The 22,339-nt window shown below is 41.7% G+C and overlaps 2 protein-coding genes across 3 annotated transcripts; one reads left to right on the top strand and one right to left on the bottom strand.

The window, feature by feature from the left end:
- Positions 1 to 2: 2 nt before the first annotated feature.
- LOC113562209 (dnaJ homolog subfamily C member 9-like) lies at positions 3 to 980 on the bottom strand (the record flags this gene model as incomplete). Its single annotated transcript, XM_026970772.1, has 3 exons — positions 790 to 980; positions 368 to 682; positions 3 to 97 (listed from the first exon to the last, which is right to left on the bottom strand). Coding segments are annotated over exons 1-3 (504 nt in total), but the record flags the coding sequence as incomplete, so codon positions are not given.
- A 2,961-nt stretch (positions 981 to 3,941) lies between these two features.
- Positions 3,942 to 11,352, top strand: LOC105285887 (dnaJ homolog subfamily C member 9). Of its 2 annotated transcripts, XM_011350417.3 has the most exons (4): positions 3,942 to 4,131; positions 4,239 to 4,553; positions 4,825 to 4,991; positions 10,679 to 11,352. In XM_011350417.3, the coding sequence occupies exons 1-4, from the start codon at positions 4,038 to 4,040 to the stop codon at positions 10,931 to 10,933; spliced, it is 831 nt and encodes a 276-aa protein (XP_011348719.1). In that variant the 5' UTR covers positions 3,942 to 4,037; the 3' UTR covers positions 10,934 to 11,352. The 2 variants fall into 2 exon arrangements, 1 of the variants encoding a protein (XP_011348719.1); XR_003406638.1 differs by lacking the exons at positions 3,942 to 4,131; positions 4,239 to 4,553; positions 4,825 to 4,991 and adding an exon at positions 5,026 to 8,299 and having other exon boundaries at positions 10,679 to 10,702.
- The last annotated feature ends 10,987 nt before the right edge of the window (positions 11,353 to 22,339 follow it).

Here is a 22,339-nt window from a genome sequence, read left to right on the forward strand (position 1 = left end):
GTCTCTATCAGATTTTCAATTATGGCATGTAATCTTGGTTCTTCATCGCAATTGGTAAATGGAACCGCTTCCAGAATGTAATCCATATCTCCTTTACCTAAAATATATTTAAAAAATATATTAATATATCGTATTCAATACATATAGAAATCTCTTGCCCTAAAAATATTTTCTTTATCGGTTGAGAAGCCACATTGAAGGCGCTTTTATCGATAAACGTGAGTTGAGAATACGAGCTAACCTTTTCTTGTTATTATTTTGTCAAAACAGAATTATTTTGAAACCGATGGGAAAATCGACGAATAAAAGGAATGGTGACATTTCTAAGATACATTTAAGATATTCTAATGTAACAGGACAAACTTACTGTCCATGTACGCTCTTTTGAGATCCTTGATCTCCGTTTCGGATCCTTTGTAAGTCTTCTCATAATTATTAATATCTTCAACGGTAATCTCTTTAAACAAAGACCTCCAGTAGTCGGCCCAGTTGCGCATCACCACATCTTCACTCTCCTCATCGTATTGGCCGGATTCATCGTAAATCTTGCGCTTCTCGCTGTCACTGAGGATGGAATGTATTCTACCGAGGACCTTAAATTTTTCCGTCGCTTCGACCTTTATGCTTTCCTCGACTCGATCCGGATGCACGAGTAACGACAGCTTGTGATAGGCCTTTTTCACTGGCAGAAATAATTCATGTTGTTATTACAAGACACGAGAGTAAATAGTCGAAGCACCTGTAGAGGTTAGGACGCCATACGATCGACATTCATCAACATTCGCTCACCTTGCTTGTCGTTCGCGGTTTTCGGTATTTTCAGGACGTCGTAAAAGTTACGCGCACCGAAATACTGCTCGCAGAGGTCCAACAAACTCGCCATGCTTATTGAAAAGTATTTGAACGGCTACGGGAAATTTTAACAGAAACAGATTATGAATGTGACAACCGACAGCACGAGCGATTTTTCGCGCGCCGCATTTTAGCGGGCTCGTACGAACGGTTTGAAATTAGCGACTCTTTAACGACATCTGTGCGCGCTACGATAATACAAAAAGATTCTCGACCAGGAGTCTCTGTTCCCTGAGGGTAGCCGAGATACTCTCGGAGCGGGGAAACGTATTCCTAATTTTAAAACAATCTGTCTATGTATGCATATTTTTCAAAACATATATTTCCATTTCGTACTTGTATTAAAAAGAACTTACATATGCGAATTTAATGATCCCCAACACACAATTGGACTTACCCTTAGCTTAATTAGAGTTTAGTGAAGCAAATATCATGATGTTATACAATTATTATTCTAACAATATCGCTTCTTTCTTTTATGAACACACATCTACGAATGGTACATTATTTGTCGATTTACAAGAAATAACATTACACATATACAAGGCAGTCTCAATCGTTGAACTCAATTTCGATTTAACCGTTACGCATGAGAGGCATTTTTTAATTTAAAAAATGATGAGTGACAAAATTGAATTTCGAGATACGAATTGTAACGAAGTGTAAATATATAAATTTTCGCGAAATTTACAAATTCCGATTTACATCACGTTTTGAGACTAACTCACGCAGAGATAGAACGCAAGCAATGCTTGAACTTGAGAGAAATCCATTTTCTCCATCTATTACAAATGTAATCTTCAAACTCTTTACGTGACGCGAGAAAATAATGACTATACATGCAAGAGAAGGAAAAAAAACAATAATCAGAGAGATTTATTTAATGATAAAAAGCCAAACAAATATCTGCTATATTAATACGGAATATGTACCATCTTATCTTCTTTAAGTATCATTAGTCTGTGTGCGCTTTGGATTATACACTTGTCTGTATCTTATAAGTATAAAATTTGATGGATCCGTGATCAAAATATACATAACTTATTTAGCAGTAAAAAGATGCACCGTATTTTGATTTAAAAAATTCCAATATATAAATATAAATCTATAACACATATAATATCTGTGGTCATCGTTAATTCGAGATTGTATACAGTGTTGAATTTCTGTCTCATTATAAAGCTCTGTTGTTCCAATATGTGAACATATTTTTCTTGTAGCTCGAATAAATTTTTCTGAGTCCCTCGCAAGATTTAAATAAATATTACAAAAGTTATAGGGAAGAAAGGCAGTTGCGTCCCTCTTTTTGTGTCAATTGCTACACTTACCCTATGTTTTTTTACAACTTTACATTTGATTATAATTACATCCTTGTTATTTATCTTGTCGTGTAACGTTACCGCAATTATATACATTAATTCTCGACATAAATATAAATTATTGTTACATTAGATAGTTATATATTCTTATATATTCATTCATATAATATCGATATGGTTGAACAATTTTATTTAGTAAAATGTAGTAAAAGTAGCCCTACTTTTATCAAACGAATTTAATTGATTTCCAGTTTGTCATAATTCTAATGACGTCCATTCTAATACTTCAAAAAGAAAAGAAGAAATAGATAATTGTTTAATTATGATAAACTGGAAATCAATTAAATTCGTTTGATAAAAGTAGGGCTACTTTACTACATTTTACTAAATAAAATTGTTCAACATATCGATATTATATGAATGAATATATAAGAATATATAACTATCTAATGTAACAATAATTTATATTTATGTCGAGAATTAATGTATATAATTGCCTGGTAACGTTACACGACAAGATAAATAACAAGGATGTAATTATAATCAAATGTAAAGTTGTAAAAAAAACTAGGGTAAGTGTAGCAATTGACACAAAAAGAGGGACGCAACTGCCTTTCTTCCCTATAACTTTTGTAATATTTATTTAAATCTTGCGAGGGACTCAGAAAAATTTATTCGAGCTACAAGAAAAATATGTTCACATATTGGAACAACAGAGCTTTATAATGAGACAGAAATTCAACACTGTATACAATCTCGAATTAACGATGACCACAGATATTATATGTGTTATAGATTTATATTTATATATTGGAATTTTTTAAATCAAAATACGGTGCATCTTTTTACTGCTAAATAAGTTATGTATATTTTGATCACGGATCCATCAAATTTTATACTTATAAGATACAGACAAGTGTATAATCCAAAGCGCACACAGACTAATGATACTTAAAGAAGATAAGATGGTACATATTCCGTATTAATATAGCAGATATTTGTTTGGCTTTTTATCATTAAATAAATCTCTCTGATTATTGTTTTTTTCCTTCTCTTGCATGTATAGTCATTATTTTCTCGCGTCACGTAAAGAGTTTGAAGATTACATTTGTAATAGATGGAGAAAATGGATTTCTCTCAAGTTCAAGCATTGCTTGCGTTCTATCTCTGCGTGAGTTAGTCTCAAAACGTGATGTAAATCGGAATTTGTAAATTTCGCGAAAATTTATATATTTACACTTCGTTACAATTCGTATCTCGAAATTCAATTTTGTCACTCATCATTTTTAAATTAAAAAATGCCTCTCATGCGTAACGGTTAAATCGAATTGAGTTCAACGATTGAGACTGCCTTGTATATGTGTAATGTTATTTCTTGTAAATCGACAAAATAATGTACCATTCGTAGATGTGTGTTCATAAAAGAAAGAAGCGATATTGTTAGAATAATAATTGTATAACATCATGATATTTGCTTCACTAAACTCTAATTAAGCTAAGGGTAAGTCCAATTGTGTGTTGGGGATCATTAAATTCGCATATGTAAGTTCTTTTAATACAAGTACGAAATGGAAATATATGTTTTGAAAAATATGCATACATAGACAGATTGTTTTAAAATTAGGAATACGTTTCCCCGCTCCGAGAGTATCTCGGCTACCCTCAGGGAACAGAGACTCCTGGTCGAGAATCTTTTTGTATTATCGTAGCGCGCACAGATGTCGTTAAAGAGTCGCTAATTTCAAACCGTTCGTACGAGCCCGCTAAAATGCGGCGCGCGAAAAATCGCTCGTGCTGTCGGTTGTCACATTCATAATCTGTTTCTGTTAAAATTTCCCGTAGCCGTTCAAATACTTTTCAATAAGCATGGCGAGTTTGTTGGACCTCTGCGAGCAGTATTTCGGTGCGCGTAACTTTTACGACGTCCTGAAAATACCGAAAACCGCGAACGACAAGCAAGGTGAGCGAATGTTGATGAATGTCGATCGTATGGCGTCCTAACCTCTACAGGTGCTTCGACTATTTACTCTCGTGTCTTGTAATAACAACATGAATTATTTCTGCCAGTGAAAAAGGCCTATCACAAGCTGTCGTTACTCGTGCATCCGGATCGAGTCGAGGAAAGCATAAAGGTCGAAGCGACGGAAAAATTTAAGGTCCTCGGTAGAATACATTCCATCCTCAGTGACAGCGAGAAGCGCAAGATTTACGATGAATCCGGCCAATACGATGAGGAGAGTGAAGATGTGGTGATGCGCAACTGGGCCGACTACTGGAGGTCTTTGTTTAAAGAGATTACCGTTGAAGATATTAATAATTATGAGAAGACTTACAAAGGATCCGAAACGGAGATCAAGGATCTCAAAAGAGCGTACATGGACAGTAAGTTTGTCCTGTTACATTAGAATATCTTAAATGTATCTTAGAAATGTCACCATTCCTTTTATTCGTCGATTTTCCCATCGGTTTCAAAATAATTCTGTTTTGACAAAATAATAACAAGAAAAGGTTAGCTCGTATTCTCAACTCACGTTTATCGATAAAAGCGCCTTCAATGTGGCTTCTCAACCGATAAAGAAAATATTTTTAGGGCAAGAGATTTCTATATGTATTGAATACGATATATTAATATATTTTTTTAAATATATTTTAGGTAAAGGAGATATGGATTACATTCTGGAAGCGGTTCCATTTACCAATTGCGATGAAGAACCAAGATTACATGCCATAATTGAAAATCTGATAGAGACAGGCGAGGTACCGGAATACAAAGCCTTTACCAATGAAAATGCTAAGAAAAAGCAACGCAGGAAAAGAAAGGTAAAATGTTAAATACAATTTTCTTATTTGTATAAAAAGATACTAGTAGTATAAAAAGATGTGACGAAAATTAAGTGATATTTAAAATATTTTTCTCCCTTAATGTGGCTGACAAATGTTTCAGTTATTTTGTTAAATTATCTCATAACATTATATATCGAGATAAAATTATTATAAATATCGAAATAAAATTGCAGTAAAAAAAGCAACAGCCAATTAGAATTAAATTATAGATGTGAGCGTGTAAATATTCATGATAACAAGATTTCACTGGTACAGTTTTTTCACACTTGTATGAATCCGTGGCCTTAAGTAGCTATTAGCTATATAAGTAGCGCGATTAGCAGCGCGCATTTCTAGCGCGAATTTTAAATCGTTAACACCCTCTTTATTCATGCTAAATCAGTTACCTCAACAGTCTTTTAATGCCCCTCCGCGCTATTTTGAAGCTTCTCTATTTTTACTGATAGTCTATAGAGCTTGATGAGTAGAAGGTAGTAGGAGGAATGTAGGAGCATTTAGGAGGGGAAGGTCTAGTAAATAAGTAACCTACGAGTGCGGGGACTGGCCAGTCCGCGTTACAATTAGTTCGGCCGTTTGTCGTCAATCGTACCACGAAACATCCCTCTTGCGATGACGTTACATTTCGTTCTGTGAAAATTGAGGTCCTTGCGATGAATGGAAGATATTCTTTCTTTATGGCGATTATTATTACCAGTTGAAGCGAATTATATCGTGTATTCCTCGCGTATTTCTCTTGCATGCCGATTTGAAAAAAAAATGGATAGTGCAGCGATTTTAGTGCTACTCGCCTTGTTAACCGCGTTCGTTAACGATGCCGCGGCATCGTGCAGGGAGGTGGCGAACGACGAAATGTTGGAGTACTTCTGCGAGGGTGGTTACCCCGCCGACTTGGACAGCTTACCGCCGAGGACGGAGAAATTGCGGATCACCAGGATGCCGCTTCGCAGAATAACCGCCGAGACATTTTCGCGCTTCAACAGGAATCTCATGGTATTGAGTTGCGTGCATTGCGAGATTACTGAGATTGACGCGGACGCGTTCCGAGATCTCGTCAATCTTCAGCAACTCAATTTGGAGAGCAATTATCTGACCACCGTGAAAGCATCATGGTTCAAGGATCTGACTTACCTTACGTACCTCGATCTCAGCTATAATCACGTACGCGATATCGAAGACGACGTCTACGAAAATCTGCGCAGCCTCGTGGACCTCAGGATCTCGGGGAATCGACTGCGATGCCTGAACTTGGACGAGATGTCACACCTAAACGAACTGAAGCGCATATTTCTCGGCGAGAACTCCGAGTTCGCTTGCCCGCATGCGGTCAGCAAGTTCCTCAGAGATCGAAGCGTCGTTTTTGAAGAGGATCCTGAATGGAGAAAACTCGCCAATGATGTGATTCTTGTTGACGTGCCGCCGTACTATGCCGAGAAAGATCGCACTACCGCACCGGCGTACCGCGAAAGACCGCAACCTAATAGGAGGCCATCCTCGGAGGAAACGAGACACGATGTACCTCTAACGAGAAATGGAAATGGGCTCTATCCCGATCATCGATCGGAGCATACACGTATGCGTAACAGAAGACCACACATGACCACTACCATGCGACCAGCAACGCCCAAGACTCAGGACAGAATGCCCGTGCCACGAGTGGAACCGCGATATCCATCTGCAGACCCTAGAACTCCCAATGTATCAACGGAATCGTCGCATGAAGCGATGCATCATCCATACTCAACGCTGGAAACGCCGCGAGCACCGCCCGTGGAAATGGAATCGTCATTGGAAGATATCGGAATGGCAGAAGCTGATAAATCGTCGGAAACGGAACGTACACCACCGTATACTTTAGTCCATGAAACGATAACTCGTCAGTATCCGACTTCGTATCCAACGTATCCTCCGCATTCTCCCCCCCCTTCGCACCTTCCGCAGGCAACTTCGTATCCAACGTATCCTCCGCATTCTCCCCCCCCTTCGCACCTTCCGCAGGCAACTTCGTATCCAACGTATCCTCCGTATTCTCCTCGTCCTTCATATCTTCCGCAGGCAACTTCGTATCCAACGTATCCTCCGCATTCTCCTCGTCCTTCGCACCTTCCGCAGGCAACTTCGTATCCAACGTATCCTCCGCATTCTCCTCGTCCTTCATATCTTCCGCATCCTTCGTATCCGACAGCGGAGGAGGATGCGGAAGTTAGAGAATCGGAATTCCTAGACCATGAAAAGGCAGCTGGTGCTGGCAAAGCATTAGAGATGGAAAACGCAGTTTATCCGCAGCACGACGTTCGCGTTACGACGTCGTACGATCAGGAAAGAGCGGCTTATGAGTCCGGTAAAATGACACATCCACCACCCAACGATTTCGACACACGTACTTCGAGAACGTCGATGGACGCATCTACCAACGCCCCGAGCGAACATCCGGACAATCCATCCTGGATGCAGGATAAGACACGTTACGAGCAATCTCTTCATCTCACCACAGATAACGGACAATGGATAGTAGATAATGGACCGTCCACGAATAGGCCAGATTTTCAGACAACGTATCGAGGGGGACACGATCCATATAAAATGCTCGATAGAGGATCGGATACCGATGATCCTGTTGTCGCAGCGGGTCAGGACAAGGCAGATCTATCGCAGACAACGGTACCCAACGTTGCATACGTCAGACCTTCGCTACCCCCGGGAGTGCATTCGCCTTCAACGGGCCAATTCTACCAGACGTATCACGAAACGAAAATGCCTCCACCGTTACTAATCCCGAATGAAGAATCCGATGAGGCAACCGTGGGCGATCTTCTACTGGAGACGACAACGGACAAGCCAACCGAATGTCCAAACAATTCGGCACTGAAAATCCGACCGGACACTATGCTAGTGATCTCCGTTATTATCGCTGTTTTTCAGCGCGTCATCGCGGAGGGATTTTAGTTCGAGCACGTTTCGTTATCGAGAGATCGGCGGGATAAATTGCGCGATATTAAAATCTGATGTTGGACCGCACGAAAGAATCTGACTGACGTTTTGTCGACGTAACGAATGCATCGAAACATCGTGTTGTTGTGCCTGGATATGAGCGCGCATTTATATTTAGCGTTATAATTCTTCCCCATGTATCTAGCTACGTCGAGTACCTCTTTAAAGATGCCTCGTAGATCTATTAACCAGACACACGGATATTTTAACCAGAGTGATTAAAAAGTGAAACATTCTTCTTCTTCGGAATTGAACTGTTACTTTTCGGAAGTGGCAGAACTAGCTAAATCTAATGCGTAGGTATCGTGCAACTTCCGATTGCTTTGTGCGTGAATTTTACTTTTAATTCTTAAGTTTCCTTCACTTTATTTCGTCAGTCTTCAGTTCTTTTAAGTTAAAAATACCTGAGAATTTCGATTTTGTAATTTTCCTTCATAAATGAACGTGAATTTATCGAACGCACGTTAAATACTACTGTTCCTGAACAAAGCTAAAGAAACTTGCTCAAGTTTGTTAGTTGCTAAACTTTATTTGCTAAGTTTATTAGTAGCGAAACTAGCATGTGTGTGTGTGCGTGCCTGCGTAATATTTCGATCGAACGCGGTTTCGCTTCTCGGAATTAATTCGGGACATAGCCATATGTTATAACGTTACGAATCGCTTGCCAAGTGGAAGAGCGCTTGGAACGCGCGGTGGAACTTGGTGCGGCATCTCGAACCCGATTTTAATTGAAATTAACTGGTGACTAGGTCGTCACGTGGTAATGAAATAATTAGTGGTGTCATCGTTCAATCGCGCAGTCACGTATTACATAATGACCTTGCGGGATATCCAACTTGACTCTGCACAAACGCGTTAAATACATTCAGAGGCGTCACTGCTCGCAGTCAAGTTCGCGCGACAACTTCCGTCATTCTTCTTCATGCAACAGGTGCAGCTGCGCGAGAGTACAAGTCACGCCAGACGGGAAACATCTCTAGGCATCTTGCCTAGAGATCAAGATGATATCAAGGGACCTTGAATGATCGTTGAAAGCACTCATTGTAATACGAAAAGCGCCGTTTATTGAACGGTACCATCTTTCTAAGAACCATAAGCGAGCTTAGCTTCGTGCGTTCAATTATCCGTGGGATTCCACGCTGATGACATGTCTTATTAGATATGGCTTCGCGCCAACCGTGTTCAATAGCTGTCAATTATTTAACGCGATTTTTTTCCTGAAGTTCAGAAGTGACGCGATACATTCCGATCAATATAGACTTGAACTATGTAGCAAGGCCGTGGAAAACGTTTCTGCCTTCGATTTATTGATATATCTAATATATTAATAACTTCGGAAATATTTAGCACGTTCATCTATAAGTTCATCTATAAGTAATGTTTTATCTAGACATGTCTATGCACCACGTTACCCCTTTCTATCTATATTTAGATATTAGTAGTTCTTTAACATAGTTTCTCAAGATAATATAATTCAGGAGATAAAACACATAAGACATATTAAAACAGGAACATATTTCTGCAAGATAGAATGCACGATAGAAGAAATAATTGAAATAGAAAAATATTTTATCCAAATTTTTTTCCGTTATTGACACGTCTTATTTTGGGGTAAAACTTTATTGTTTGTGTTATAATAGCAAGTATAAAATAATAATGTTATACTATAAAAAGTGATTATTTTAGGAGGAAGTATAATGTAAGATTTATTTTATTTTTAACCGTTGACGAAACTGTTTTATTCTGCAACTCAGAATTTTGCGAAGTGTTATGCAATGTACCAGTAATATTAAACAGCCAGTTAGACGTACTTGCCAGGAATTATAAATAACGGAATTTCTTCAGTAGCGGATTATGGAGTAGGTCACGCGCAATATAAAGCGTCATCGACGCTTATGTACTTCGAGAATGATTTAACATTGACAGCTGACTAATCAACTTTTCTGTGAAATATCTGAACTATCAACTGTAAAAACTATCAACCACAAAATACCTGAAAATAATTAAAAATTCGGAATTTGGGAAATATAAATATAAAAACGCGAAATAAATATGTAAGATTATCGTTTAAATTTATTAGAGACGGAAATGTAGCACTCTTAATTTCTTTCAACATCCGAATTAAATTCTCTAAGAGGACAAAACCTTTGAGTGTCCACAGTTTACGTGTTGTCAACATAAATCAAAGTTTTCTGCATTCTAGACTGCTGGCACGGTGCCCTCATTCGTCTAAGCTATGCTTATAAATAATGCATATCCGGTTACCGCGATTATCGATAAAGTCGACAGCCCTCCCCTTCTAAATTGATTTTCATCGGTCTCGAATTTACTTTTCATCATTTTTATACACCAGTCCCCCCCCCCCTCCCCCGCGCTTGACGTATTTCACGAATTTGAGACGTAGTTACGTGTGGTGCATCTTAAAAATAGAATAACGCGTAGATCGCGGTTCCGCTCTTGTTATAAGTGGGCCGTAATTAATCTCGTTAATAGGAACGGGCTTGTGCTCCATAAACGAGCATATCTGGTCTTAAAATCTACTCCCCTCCCCGTAACAAGTCTGGATTGAATTATTAGCTAGGCTAAACACTGACTAAGCCGCTCACAGTCAGTAGGACAGTAAACAGACATTGGCTTCTGATGCCAATTGGCTTGATCAACTCCTCTGATTTCAGTGGGCCAGGGAAGCAGCGGAAGCCGAGCGTCTGGAAAAGATGTTGAAGATCGAGAACGAGGAGAACGCAGCTGCGAATGATCTTGCGCTGGTGATCCAAAATCGCAACAGGGCACGCGCCGATCAATCGGAGAGTTTCTTCGACTCCCTGATCGACAAGTACGCGAAGGCTGAGAAATCGACGAGAAAGAAGACTTCTCCCACAAATGCCACGAAGACCACGACGCCTACAAGGAAGACCAAAAAGAAGGCATAAATATAAGATAAGCGTTAAATTCTGCGTATCTGCTGTGTCTACGAAAGTATCAACTTCATGTAACTTAAATCATAAAATGCGGTCTCACTGTAGACTCTTCATGACGAATGGTTGTGTTGAATTTTCCGCAAGGTAATTAAATATGGCTTTTACAACGTATTATCGAATTAAACGAATTAATCTACATGTCTCGATGTGCGTCAATTAACTCTGCAATTATATACATGTATATTAAGACCTTATATTGGAAACATTTTTCTAATATAAGTATGCACAAGATAAACTTGTACACTTATTTTACATAAAAGCAGATGTCATGTTAATCGTACGATAAATTAATCCTTATTTAATAAGCTCACTCCTGTACTTAGTTTAGATTTTAAGATATGATAGAAATATAGAATCTTTTTTTAAATTTATTTTTATAATTTCATTAATTTTTCCTACTTTGCCTACCTCAGTTGCAGGAATAAAGACAATATTTCAATTAATATTTCAATTAATTTTATTAATTATATCGAAGCTTATTTTCGTTCTCTGTTAAATTATGCTACCTGAAGGTAAAGTCAATATTTGCGATCGATTCGTACTACTTGAAAATAAAACCGTCCAAGCCATCGTTGAATCGTACTACTTTACTTTTTAGACGATAGTAGAGGCCCGTAGCGAAATATTCTCGAACCAACAAGGAATTTAGAATTAATTGCTAATTGCTATCATTAAGGCACTTTGCAATTCATTTAACAAGTTCTTAGCGCCTCTAAAATGATAACTTACTACTCCGTTTCGGATAGCTATTTTCTACGTGTCGATTTTTATTATAAGATTTATATTATCGCGAGAAAGCGTCCTGACGAACAGGACCGCTTAACCAATTAGTTCCACGAAACTCCGCTACGAGCCTCTACTGTCATCTTCGTGTTTCTTGAAATTAGAATCTATCAATGTAAGTCAAGATAAAAATACATAAATTCGATAATTAATTATATTTTTATAATAAATAACATTATTTCTCATTTCCTGGTGTGATATATGTATAGGTATGATATATTACATTAACAAATAATAAATCGATACAGTTGTCGAAAAATTAAATTTTAAATATTTTATGATCTATATATTATCAATATAAAAAATAAATTCATAAAGTTTTATAAAGCACGATGACGAAATATGCGAGAGGAAGAAAACAGCTATAATTTAAAGATAAAATCTAGATATGAAACGTCTGTGGCGGTTTTTAATTTGTAGCGGTTCTGTATGAATTTTAATTAAAGTATAAGCACGCACATCTTGCTTGGCTCTTTATTGTGATTTTATATATATCTAGATATGAATTTTTATATCAATTTAAAATTTTTAATTAAACATAAAGGTTTATATATTAGAATATATATTAGAATAATAATAAAGTATATTATATCTATAAATCATATATTTAATAGATTAATAGAATTATTAAAAATAATTAAAACTGCATTTGCAATACATTCATGTATGCAAATCTTTTAATAATCTAGATAGGATTATCATATTAGTATACATGTCAATTAGCATCATAGTCATCAACAAGCATAAACAGTTAAACATGCCAATTATACTATTATCTAGTCTGAAAGAAAAAAAGGAAGATGAAAGAGAGAAGACGCAGAAATAGTAAAGTACACAAAGAAATGTATAGAGTCTTGCCAAAATGTTTACCCTTTCACTTTGGCAAATTTCGATTTCAGTGGTGCTTTTCAATTGGTGTTGGTAGAGATGGTATGTACACTAAGCATCATGAGCGGCCGCCTCGTACGGTCAGTCTCGTGTTACGTCTGGTCTGGCTGGTGCGACAACACGGCACACATCGGGTGACACAATTTCCAACGCAAAACATTGAACGACATCTTCCCTTTCGCGGCATTTTGCATATCGATACACGTGGCATCCGCCATCCGCTTCGACGCGTAAAAATGCTTTAATCCTCGCCGTACGTTTTTATCCCGCACAATCCGAGTAACGTAGACTTGAATGTTTAAATAACGCTGGATAGCATGTGTAAATACCCGTCTCTTTAATTTACGGGAGCGAGCGAGGCAAAAGTCCGCGCCCTGAAACTTTTCGATACGTTTGATTGGGACACCCGTTATGCGAGATCGGCGCATACTTTGACGGAATCACGTATGGGGCAACCGTCTTATTATGGATATGTGGTGCAAACATAGGTAGCAAAGTGTAAACCACTATTATTATTAACCAGACGCAGGGACAGGATATCGGATTTGAGCTCGCCGCGGAACTCAATGACTTGGCGCGGCCCAAGAGCATAATTTTTTTTTAAACACCACTTACATCGCGAAGGTAAGCAGCCTTTTGGGTACGTTAGGGATTACCATAAATTATTACATAAAGATTAACGCACGCGGAACGTATTCGTAATCGAAACAACGAAGCAACGTTGACGAAGTCATTGGAACAAATTCAAAATAAAGTGCAAATATAAAATGACGTTTAACATTTAGTGAAATATCTTTTGTTTACTTTGCTTCGTAAATTTATACGTTATTTTCTATCTCGCGTGTGTTGCACGCAAAGATATTTTATATTTGATATTAATCGAGAATATTGTAAATATGGAGACTGGCATTTAACGTTAATTAAGAATTCTAATTAATTAATAAGGAATTCTAATTATTGAGGAATATAAAAATATGTAAAACACTAATATTCTACTTCGTAATAACGGAAAATGATTAGAAGAAACGAGACGTAAATCATCACAACGTGAATACGCGTTGAATAATATTTCTTTGTCACGTATTATTGTTTAACCACTCGCGTGGAAAATACGTAATCGCTCGTGACACTCTAGGCAATGGTCGTCGCAGAACTATAACTTACTTCCGTTTGCAGCCGCACCGTCCCTGGGACCAAGCATATTGGCGGTTGGCATCTCATTAAGTACGTGGAAAAAATAGAAGACGGTGATTGCGCGCATTTTAGCGTACACTCTCCTATCCCGCTATCTCTTGAGAATCGTCATTAAGATACGCGATGTACGCGATGCACTCGATGGAAGAGGAGTCACCGTAAAAAGGGAAGAGATATTGCTGAAAAGCTATTCATGGTCTATCGATATAACGTGACTTTATTCCCAATAGCGTTCTCCCGCGGCACTCAATCGCAATCGCATTCGCGAATCATATCGAGAGGTGCAAGCACGCAAGTGCGACGGGATTCACCCCATTGAAATCCGAAAAAGAAGCGGCGGGGGGAGACGAAGGGGAAAACCGGCGGCGGGGTTGCACCGGTGCGATAGAGCGAGAGAAGACACTCTGTTGCACGAGGGACGGTGAAGCAAGGGGAGATGGTGGTTGTGGCTGAGACGGTAGTGGAGGAGGAGGATGGTGGAGGAGCCGTATACGAGGAGAAGGGGAGAGCGACATTCCAGAAGGCGGCGGCGGCGGTGGTTCTCGTGGGAAACTAAAGAGAGAGAGAGCAGAAAGATCTCGTCTCGAAGAGAGGTTACGAGCCTTAAGGCACCGTTCTCATCTCCTGACGTGCGACAAGACCGTGGACGCTTCTGCCAAGGCGCTGCCGCGAGAATTACCAAATTTATAAATTCGTCTGGATGATGCTGTGCACGAGCGTGTACGTGTACGCGCGTAGTTGCACGCACGCAGGCAGATCTAACAGTACTTTTCAATTTATAAATATAATTCAATGGATAAACTTTTAATTTGGGATATTATAAACTCATGACGCGTATCATTTTTCATGTTTCAGTTCGTAACTCAAGTTCGAGAGAGTCGAATATTAAATTCGAATTCGCGTTAATTCAGATACAAAACGGAGAATTAGAAACGTTAGCAGTCGATCTTCATGAATACATTAAATGGATATGTTTCTAATTATATGTAGAAATGTAGTAGTCTTAATCGTCGTTGAAGAAATTAAAATTAGAAATGGAAGTTTCAAGTAATTTCGTTCGTCTTCATTTTAACCAATAAATTTAATTTTCATGAATCATTATTATTATATATACGTATTTAAAACTTCTCTACCTAACTTCATTTTGAATAAAAATTCATATTTTAAATATGAAATGCGCTAATCAATATTGCTTTTAAAATATAAGTAAAACTTTCGTGGAAAAATTGTGTCACGACGAAAATGTTTCTTTCATTTAAAAAGCACTTAGATTTCTTTAAAAGAAATTTTCAAAATACATTAAATAACAACATTTTACATTTCAAATGTGAACCAATTATCACCATACAATAACGTTACAGGTTCCTGCAAATTAGAAAGCAACAACATTAGATTTATTTGCAGCAATAAATTTCCGCACTTTTACCACATGTTTAGTTCGCACGCGAGCAACTGCTGCTACATCGTATGCCAGTTATCATCATAACGATGCAGCGACGCAGTGTAATCCGGTTACCACATTGCCAATATCGATAATACACGGTCATGACAAAAAGAGCCGTCCCTCGAGCAAAAAAACGCTCAGCGAGGGCAACTCGGTGATGGTAGACTGAATTGCATTACAATGACGACAGATTCCTATGCAGCGTTCATAACAAGGGTACAATCTTTATTTACTCAATATTATTTGTTCAGTACCAGTTCAGATCACGAGGCATTAAAAAATGTTTATTTGCAGTGCAGCGCGATTTAGCATAGTGACATCAGGACGGAACCTGCTGTGGATCGGCCCTTAGGGTGAATCCGCACAAGGTCTCGAGCAACCGCTTCCCAGTCGAACGAACGAGTCGAGAAGAGATAATGGCACGTTCACGAGGCGTCGAATCATTACCAACAATCAAACTCTATTTGCGTCGCATCGTTTACGATAAAAGGATCGTCCTGTAGGCAGGATCGCCAAGGGGCAATCCTCTCATTCAGATTTTTCACTCAAAAATGTTCGCCGAGCCGTGAAAAAGGACGCGATATGCCAACAAATCCCGTTTAATTCTCGTAGAGGAGAGCGTTTTGTGACACTTTCCACAATCTCCGTCTTTGACTTTTGAAACGCCTCGGCGATCGTTTTTCCACTCTGCCGCGCTTGACAGAAACTATTTTGCCAATGCGAAGCGACACGCCAATTAATCATCATTGTAAAAGTGCTGGCATCAGAGAGAGAGAGAGAGTGAGAGTTGGATACAACATCGCAACGATCGCTGCTGCACGCGGCCAGCGACATCGACTGCGAAAAGTTTTGAGGAAATTTTCCGTGTCTATCGGTTCTCTACCTGACGAGTCAAAAATTGGCTGTGCGCGAACACGCGTGTATACGTTTCGAATTTCTGGCAACGACGCTCTCATCTCGGCGTCTCCCGCCTACACGTGCAAGCGCGACGAGACCTCGGCTGTGTAAAACGACGACAATAAAGCGCTTCGTTATTATTACCGGCGTTGTAAGTCGGCGCGAGAGTGCGGCCCGACCGCGCGCGGCGCAATTACGGCGATAATCGCGCGCGACACGCAGGCACAGGTGATCTCTGGTAAGGATAGCGTAATCGATAGCGCAAGCGACACGTCGCCGCGGCGATTAACGGAACACCCGCGATTCGCCCACGAACGCTCTGCCCGACTCCGTCGGTGCGGAGTCTCGCCTCGGGGAAACGTGATGGGGCTCCGTCGCGGATACCGAAATTCGCGAACGCTAAGCCATCCTGAAATCAAAGTCTCCGATCACGGCTAAGTGATGACGTACGGACCCGAGGAACACCCTGTATAAGACAGGAGGGGGAGGAGGGGGTAGCGGGCACGCCGGCTGCGAGATGGGAAGAAAAAGGAGAGAAGAAGGTAGAGAGTTAATTGAATCCGAGCAGCGTATAAGTGGAATGGCCTATTCCTCCTTTGGTTCGCTTCTCTTATTCTTCTTTCTTCCCGCGCGTCTCACCTCCCTCATCCCCGTCTCCGGCCCTCCCCCACGACATCCCGCTCCTCGCGCCGTCCTTCGCAGCTCCTTGGTACCCTCTTCGGTCAGGGTACCAAGGAGGATCGGTGGAAGGACGCCAGAGGTTCCGGAGAGAGAGAGGAAGGCGGAGAGAGAGGGAGAAGGAAGCATTCCTTTGTCTCTGCGCGCACGGATCTAGATCATATATAGCATATAATACGTATAATGCGGAGGCGAGCGTGCGGAGACGCGTGATGTGCGCGCGCACACCGGAACCGCACCAACGGAACACGCGCGAGACAACGCACCGACGTGCACGTGCGCTTTCAAAGGGTCCTGCCGCGATATTCCCTCCGGCGGCCGTCCAGGAGAGGTCCTCGTCTCGGACGATGTACTCGGTATGAATCGCGTCCGCATTAATTCGATTTGCTTCACGTTATACCCACGGGTACAATTGTCATCTCCGTGAGACCGAGGGGACGGAGACCATTTCTTCTTTCCGTTACGAAACGATCGGTATCAGAAGAAAGGCGATTCTTTCGAGTGCGTTACTTCGCAGCTCGGTAACGTTGAAAAAAAGACTGTAGTTTTACATGCGAACGTAACAACCATTTTTCTCACAGGACACCAAAGAGTAATAAGACAAATCCGGGATTTTGCACCATGCTGACTTTCGTCGACAATGGTGCGCATGCCGTCCGCCGCGGGTGCTCGTTGGCACCCCTCGCACACGCACTGGGTGTATTTGCGTACCCCGAAATAGCTCTGGGCCTCCCTGAGACGGCGGGAGAGAACGGTGGAGGAGGACGACGACGAAGACGAAGAGGAGAACGGACGGTGTATACCGCAAAACCAGTTCGTTGGTGAGTAAACAAAAAACGAGAAGGAGCCAACGCCGCGGCGCGGCCTCGTTGTCCGTTGCGAAGGGGGAGAGAATCGCTGCTTTATTGCTAATTCGAAGACATTCGCCCGGCAGAAATGAAACTTTATAGTCCGCCCGCAGGCCAGGAGGGGGCCCACATCGCCAGAGTCCACGTACGTAAGGACTGACCCACGTGGGCACCACCTATAACAGCTACGTTCCTATCTGACGGAGAGGAGCTGGTGAATCCTTCAAATGCGTCATTAGATCAATCTACATTATCAGTATCATCGGTAAATACTTGCTGACTTGCTGAAAAAGATTAAAATCTACGAAGCTGACTGACGCTAAATTTTCCAATATTGTCTCGTACAGCATCGACTGTTAAACAATCTTTAATTCTATGCATAATTAATGAGAGGCAACCTTGAACAGGGATAAATTTAAGTCTTAAATATTTTCACCTCTCCATTATACTAGAAATTTGTTTTACAACAATGAGATAAAATTATATTTATAATTTAACGCATAAACGTGTTGTGCAAAATTGTCTTGATACCCAATGTGTTAAGGAGCTGATGCCGGAGAGCCTATGGACTAAAACGATATCGACGAGACCACGAGTCGCAGCGGGTGGCTTACGTCGTGAGAATCTTCGGACTTCCCGGAGCGTCGGAGCTCGTTATCTCTCATTACGCCCAACGAATACGTAAGAATGTGTTGTAAGCGTCGCAATAACCATTTATGCAAAATTCACTGTAAATCACAAGGCATTCGGCTGTAACCTTTTTAGTTATATTCGTGTCACGTATCGGTAACGTATCGTATCGTAGAGATTCATAGACGCGTACTTGGATCTATTATTAGTGTCTCTAGTCTCGACTTTTCCTATTGTTTCGACCAAACAATGATATGTGATTGTAGGATAAAAAGATCCAGCCCACTCCATTCACGCGGTAGCATATATAAAGTGTCCTGATCGCGCACTGTTAATGTAGGTAGGTGCCAACACACGGAAAGAGAGAAAGAAAAAAGGTAAAAAAAAAAGAAGAAATCCCTGTCGAGGTAGTGGGAGATGCGCGTCAGGGGCCCGTCCTCCCCCTAATTGACAAATTGGAATCTTATTAGAAGCTCGTGATGCCGGTGGAGCTGGAGACGGGAGGGGCTTTCAGGCTGTGCCGACGTTGCGAGAAAAGGAAGGTGAGAAGAAACAGAAAGTCGAAGAGAAAGAGAGGGACTGGCTGCTGTGAAAGACGAGGAGAATGAGAGGCATAATGCGTGGACGGCACGATACTAACAGGTTGTACGGCCCACGGTGGAACGAAGAGAAGTACCTTACGCTCGGCCTGCCGGCCGGCAGGCGAATGCCACCCAGGAAGCGTTCGCGCGTGCGCGATCTGTGTGGCCTCGGCGCGATTCGACCACCGGGCCCAACCGAGCACGCACGAGCTCGGCCGAGGCAGCGCGAGGACACCCGAAGCTGACGTGTGCTGGCCCACCCGGTAGAGCGCGCGCGTGCCGCGTCCTGTGTGGTCCCTTGGGCCTCACTGTTCCCGCTCTCTTCGTAAACCTCTTCTCGTCCCACCGCTTGTCCCTTCTGTTCACTACTCTTCTCGATACTCGTCCCCTAAGACGGCTACGTGCGCGCCACTCTCCCTCTCGCTTCTTCTTCAGTTCCTCTCTGTTCCATCTATTACCTTCACCATCCACGCCGTCTCTTGCCTCTGCCCGGGCTGCGAAGATGAGGTGGTTCCGAGGACGAGAAGCGGGAGAGATATGAGACAGTGGCGCGAGTACTGGGGGACATGGGAAACCTTGCAACAACCGTACAACGTCTATTGATAACAATACACATGCAATGAGTTCAATGTGCGGCATATTCTTTTACAAATCATGAATAGACGAACTTGCAGAGAAATACGATGCCTTTTATCAAAAGTTGAGAGACTGATGACATCTGGCGATTTCTAAAGTACTGACAAAACACCACTTAAATTGTAACTTGAACCAAATTTGTCAATGAGCCAGATCTTTCCGGACGCGTAGTTTCTCCTGCTCGATCACTCATCGTGAACGATCGCAATCAGCTGATAACGTTTGTGACAAAACTCCCTGGGATCACGTCGACATGAGGGCTACTTAGAATTCCATCTACGTCAGTGAAGAGATGAGGTAGTAAGCCCGCTCGACTCGTTCCACCTCTCCTTTCCCGCTTCTCGGTTTCCTTCGCACGACTTGACTCGACCACGTGCTAACTTACGAGCTACGATCGCTGTACCCTTCCACGTTTTCTCTGTTCTCCATTCTATCTGGCTTCTTTTCTCTTCCACCACCCCTCCCGCCCGTCTTCTCGCTGATCCTTCGTCCTAGCGCTGCCCTCGCGTCGTATCGTTTTTTCGCTCCCCTCGAGACCACTCTAGATTATTAATCCACCAGCGGGAAAGGATCCGTGACTTTCGCGGAGAAGATTATGGGCTAAGAGCGTGGTCAAAGTGCTGCTGCGTTAACAAGCGTCAGCACGGAACGTTGCGAAGGCAGACTTTGAGAATGCAAGATGCCTCCAAGCTGAGGAAAGTCGCTGCCACACCAGCCAAAATTGATTTCCGATACATTTCTTTCACGAATTTTTCGACTAACAAATTCCGATAATCCGGTTATGAGCAGCTTATTTTTTTTAATAATAAAGCTAGGCAAGGCTAGGTGTTAAACTGAAGTCCCACATTCACAAAACGTATGTGTGAGAAGCATTGCGCTTCATATTGTGAGAATTCTGTGAACCATATCAACTTCAATTGTCGAAGCAATCTTCTAGGGCAAAGAACGTGAATTTCCTTCTAAATTGCAGGCATGCAAATGACAAAACGAGGATTCGCGCAATACTAATCTCATATATTTGCTCTCCTGACAAAAATATGAGCAAGAGATCTAATGTAACTGAATTGCCCGTGAATAATTCGGGGTATAAACAATACGTTTCCACATATTCAGGTTTAAAGAGTGTAACTGCTATCTTTGCTCTCTGACGGATCGGCTTTTATACATACGAAGTAAGTTCTGGGGAGAGACAAAGAGGCAAAAGCAGAAAGAAAGTGATAGCACATCAGACAGAAAGAGACGAAATGAAGGGATGAAAGAAAAAAGAGGGAGGGAGGAAGAGAGAGAGAGATCGGCAAATGTTCAAAGAGCCGACAGTGGTTAAAGAGCCTTCTTCCTCTCCATCTCGACACGCACAAGTACAAGGCGCAACCTTTCGAGCTGACCAGAAGGGAATGAGACTAGTGTTCTCGCTTTCTGTTTCCTTCTCTCTCCCTCGTTCTCGTTTTCTCCCTCCCCCCCCCTCTCTCTCTCTCTCTCTCTGTTTCTCTCATCGGCAGAGCAAATTTATTTCACGTTCCTGCCTTTTCTGGACCTTTCACAATATTTGACCGCACAGTGCCGGCGGGCACCGGTCACCAAAAGATACGGCTTTGAGCCGTCCGTGATGGATGGTTCGCTCTCCAGGCAGCTACGAACTGTTGCCTCCAGTCTCTCTCTCTCTCTCTCTCTCTCTCTCTTCGTTTCTCGGTTTCCTTTTCCAACCGATGGAGGATGCTAAACGGCGGCAAAACCCAGGGCCGAGACGCTTCGAGACGCGTGCACTTGATATCAAAATTGATACGCCCTTCGGGGAATTATCCTGCAAAGTACGCGCGTAGATCGCACAAAAGTACCGGCTCTTCGGTAACACACCTTTGGAATTGTCACGAGAGAAATTGCCGTTTTGTTATTTACCGGTCGTAACTGCATCTAGCAAATGAATGGTTTGACGGAAAGCTATCCAGCGAGCATTGGATCAAAGGGAGAGCTCGCGAATATCATTGAATGTATTATCCAGAAGCGCCGAGCAATGAGCTGTCCCTGAGTCGGCGGTTCCTTCATCCCCGGGACCGTTCCACGGAGTTCGTGCAGGTATATAAATTCTGGTGCTATTATTGGGGTTTGCGCCTTCTCACAAGGCCCTGTGGGCCCCGTGGCGGCCCCTTTGAGCTACTCTTTCCGCCTCTCTCACCCTCGGCGCCTTCTCGCTCGCGCTTATCGTTCTTGACCCCCGTCTTGTTTCTCTCGCATCTCCCTCGTCCTCCTCTTCGTTCGCCGTTGCCCCGTTTTCTCCTTCTCACCGGCTATGCCACACCGCCCTGTTTGTTTTTCCTCGCGTCGTCTTCCGTTTGCTAAACGCACCTTAAATTACGCGGCCGATGATAAATATTTGAGCCGTCCATTACACGAAAGACCCACTCGGACCGTCGTTCGGTCGGTGTTACCTTTGCTCGACATTAAGTTCCTCCGGGATATCGTGTTACCTCGAAAAAGAGACAGCTGAGCTCGTACGTCGGCGATGCATCACAAACCTGCACCTTGCCTGCATCGAAATTCGCAGCGTGAAGAAGAACTTTCGACTTGCGTCAACATCTTGCGGTTCGACATAAAAAACAGTCATAAAAAGTTGTTGATTGAAAAATTGAAAAGTATGTATATATACCTCTATGTGTACGTAGCTGCGTTGTAAAAATTATAATTATAATATAATTTCGAATAAATTTTTCATTTTTAGCTGTTCTCGCGAAAACTGGACACATGCTATTCCACAGGACACTTCAAAGACAAATCTATCACG

This window comes from Ooceraea biroi, chromosome 6 (genome assembly GCF_003672135.1).
Source record: "Ooceraea biroi isolate clonal line C1 chromosome 6, Obir_v5.4, whole genome shotgun sequence".
Taxonomy (NCBI): domain Eukaryota; kingdom Metazoa; phylum Arthropoda; class Insecta; order Hymenoptera; family Formicidae; genus Ooceraea; species Ooceraea biroi.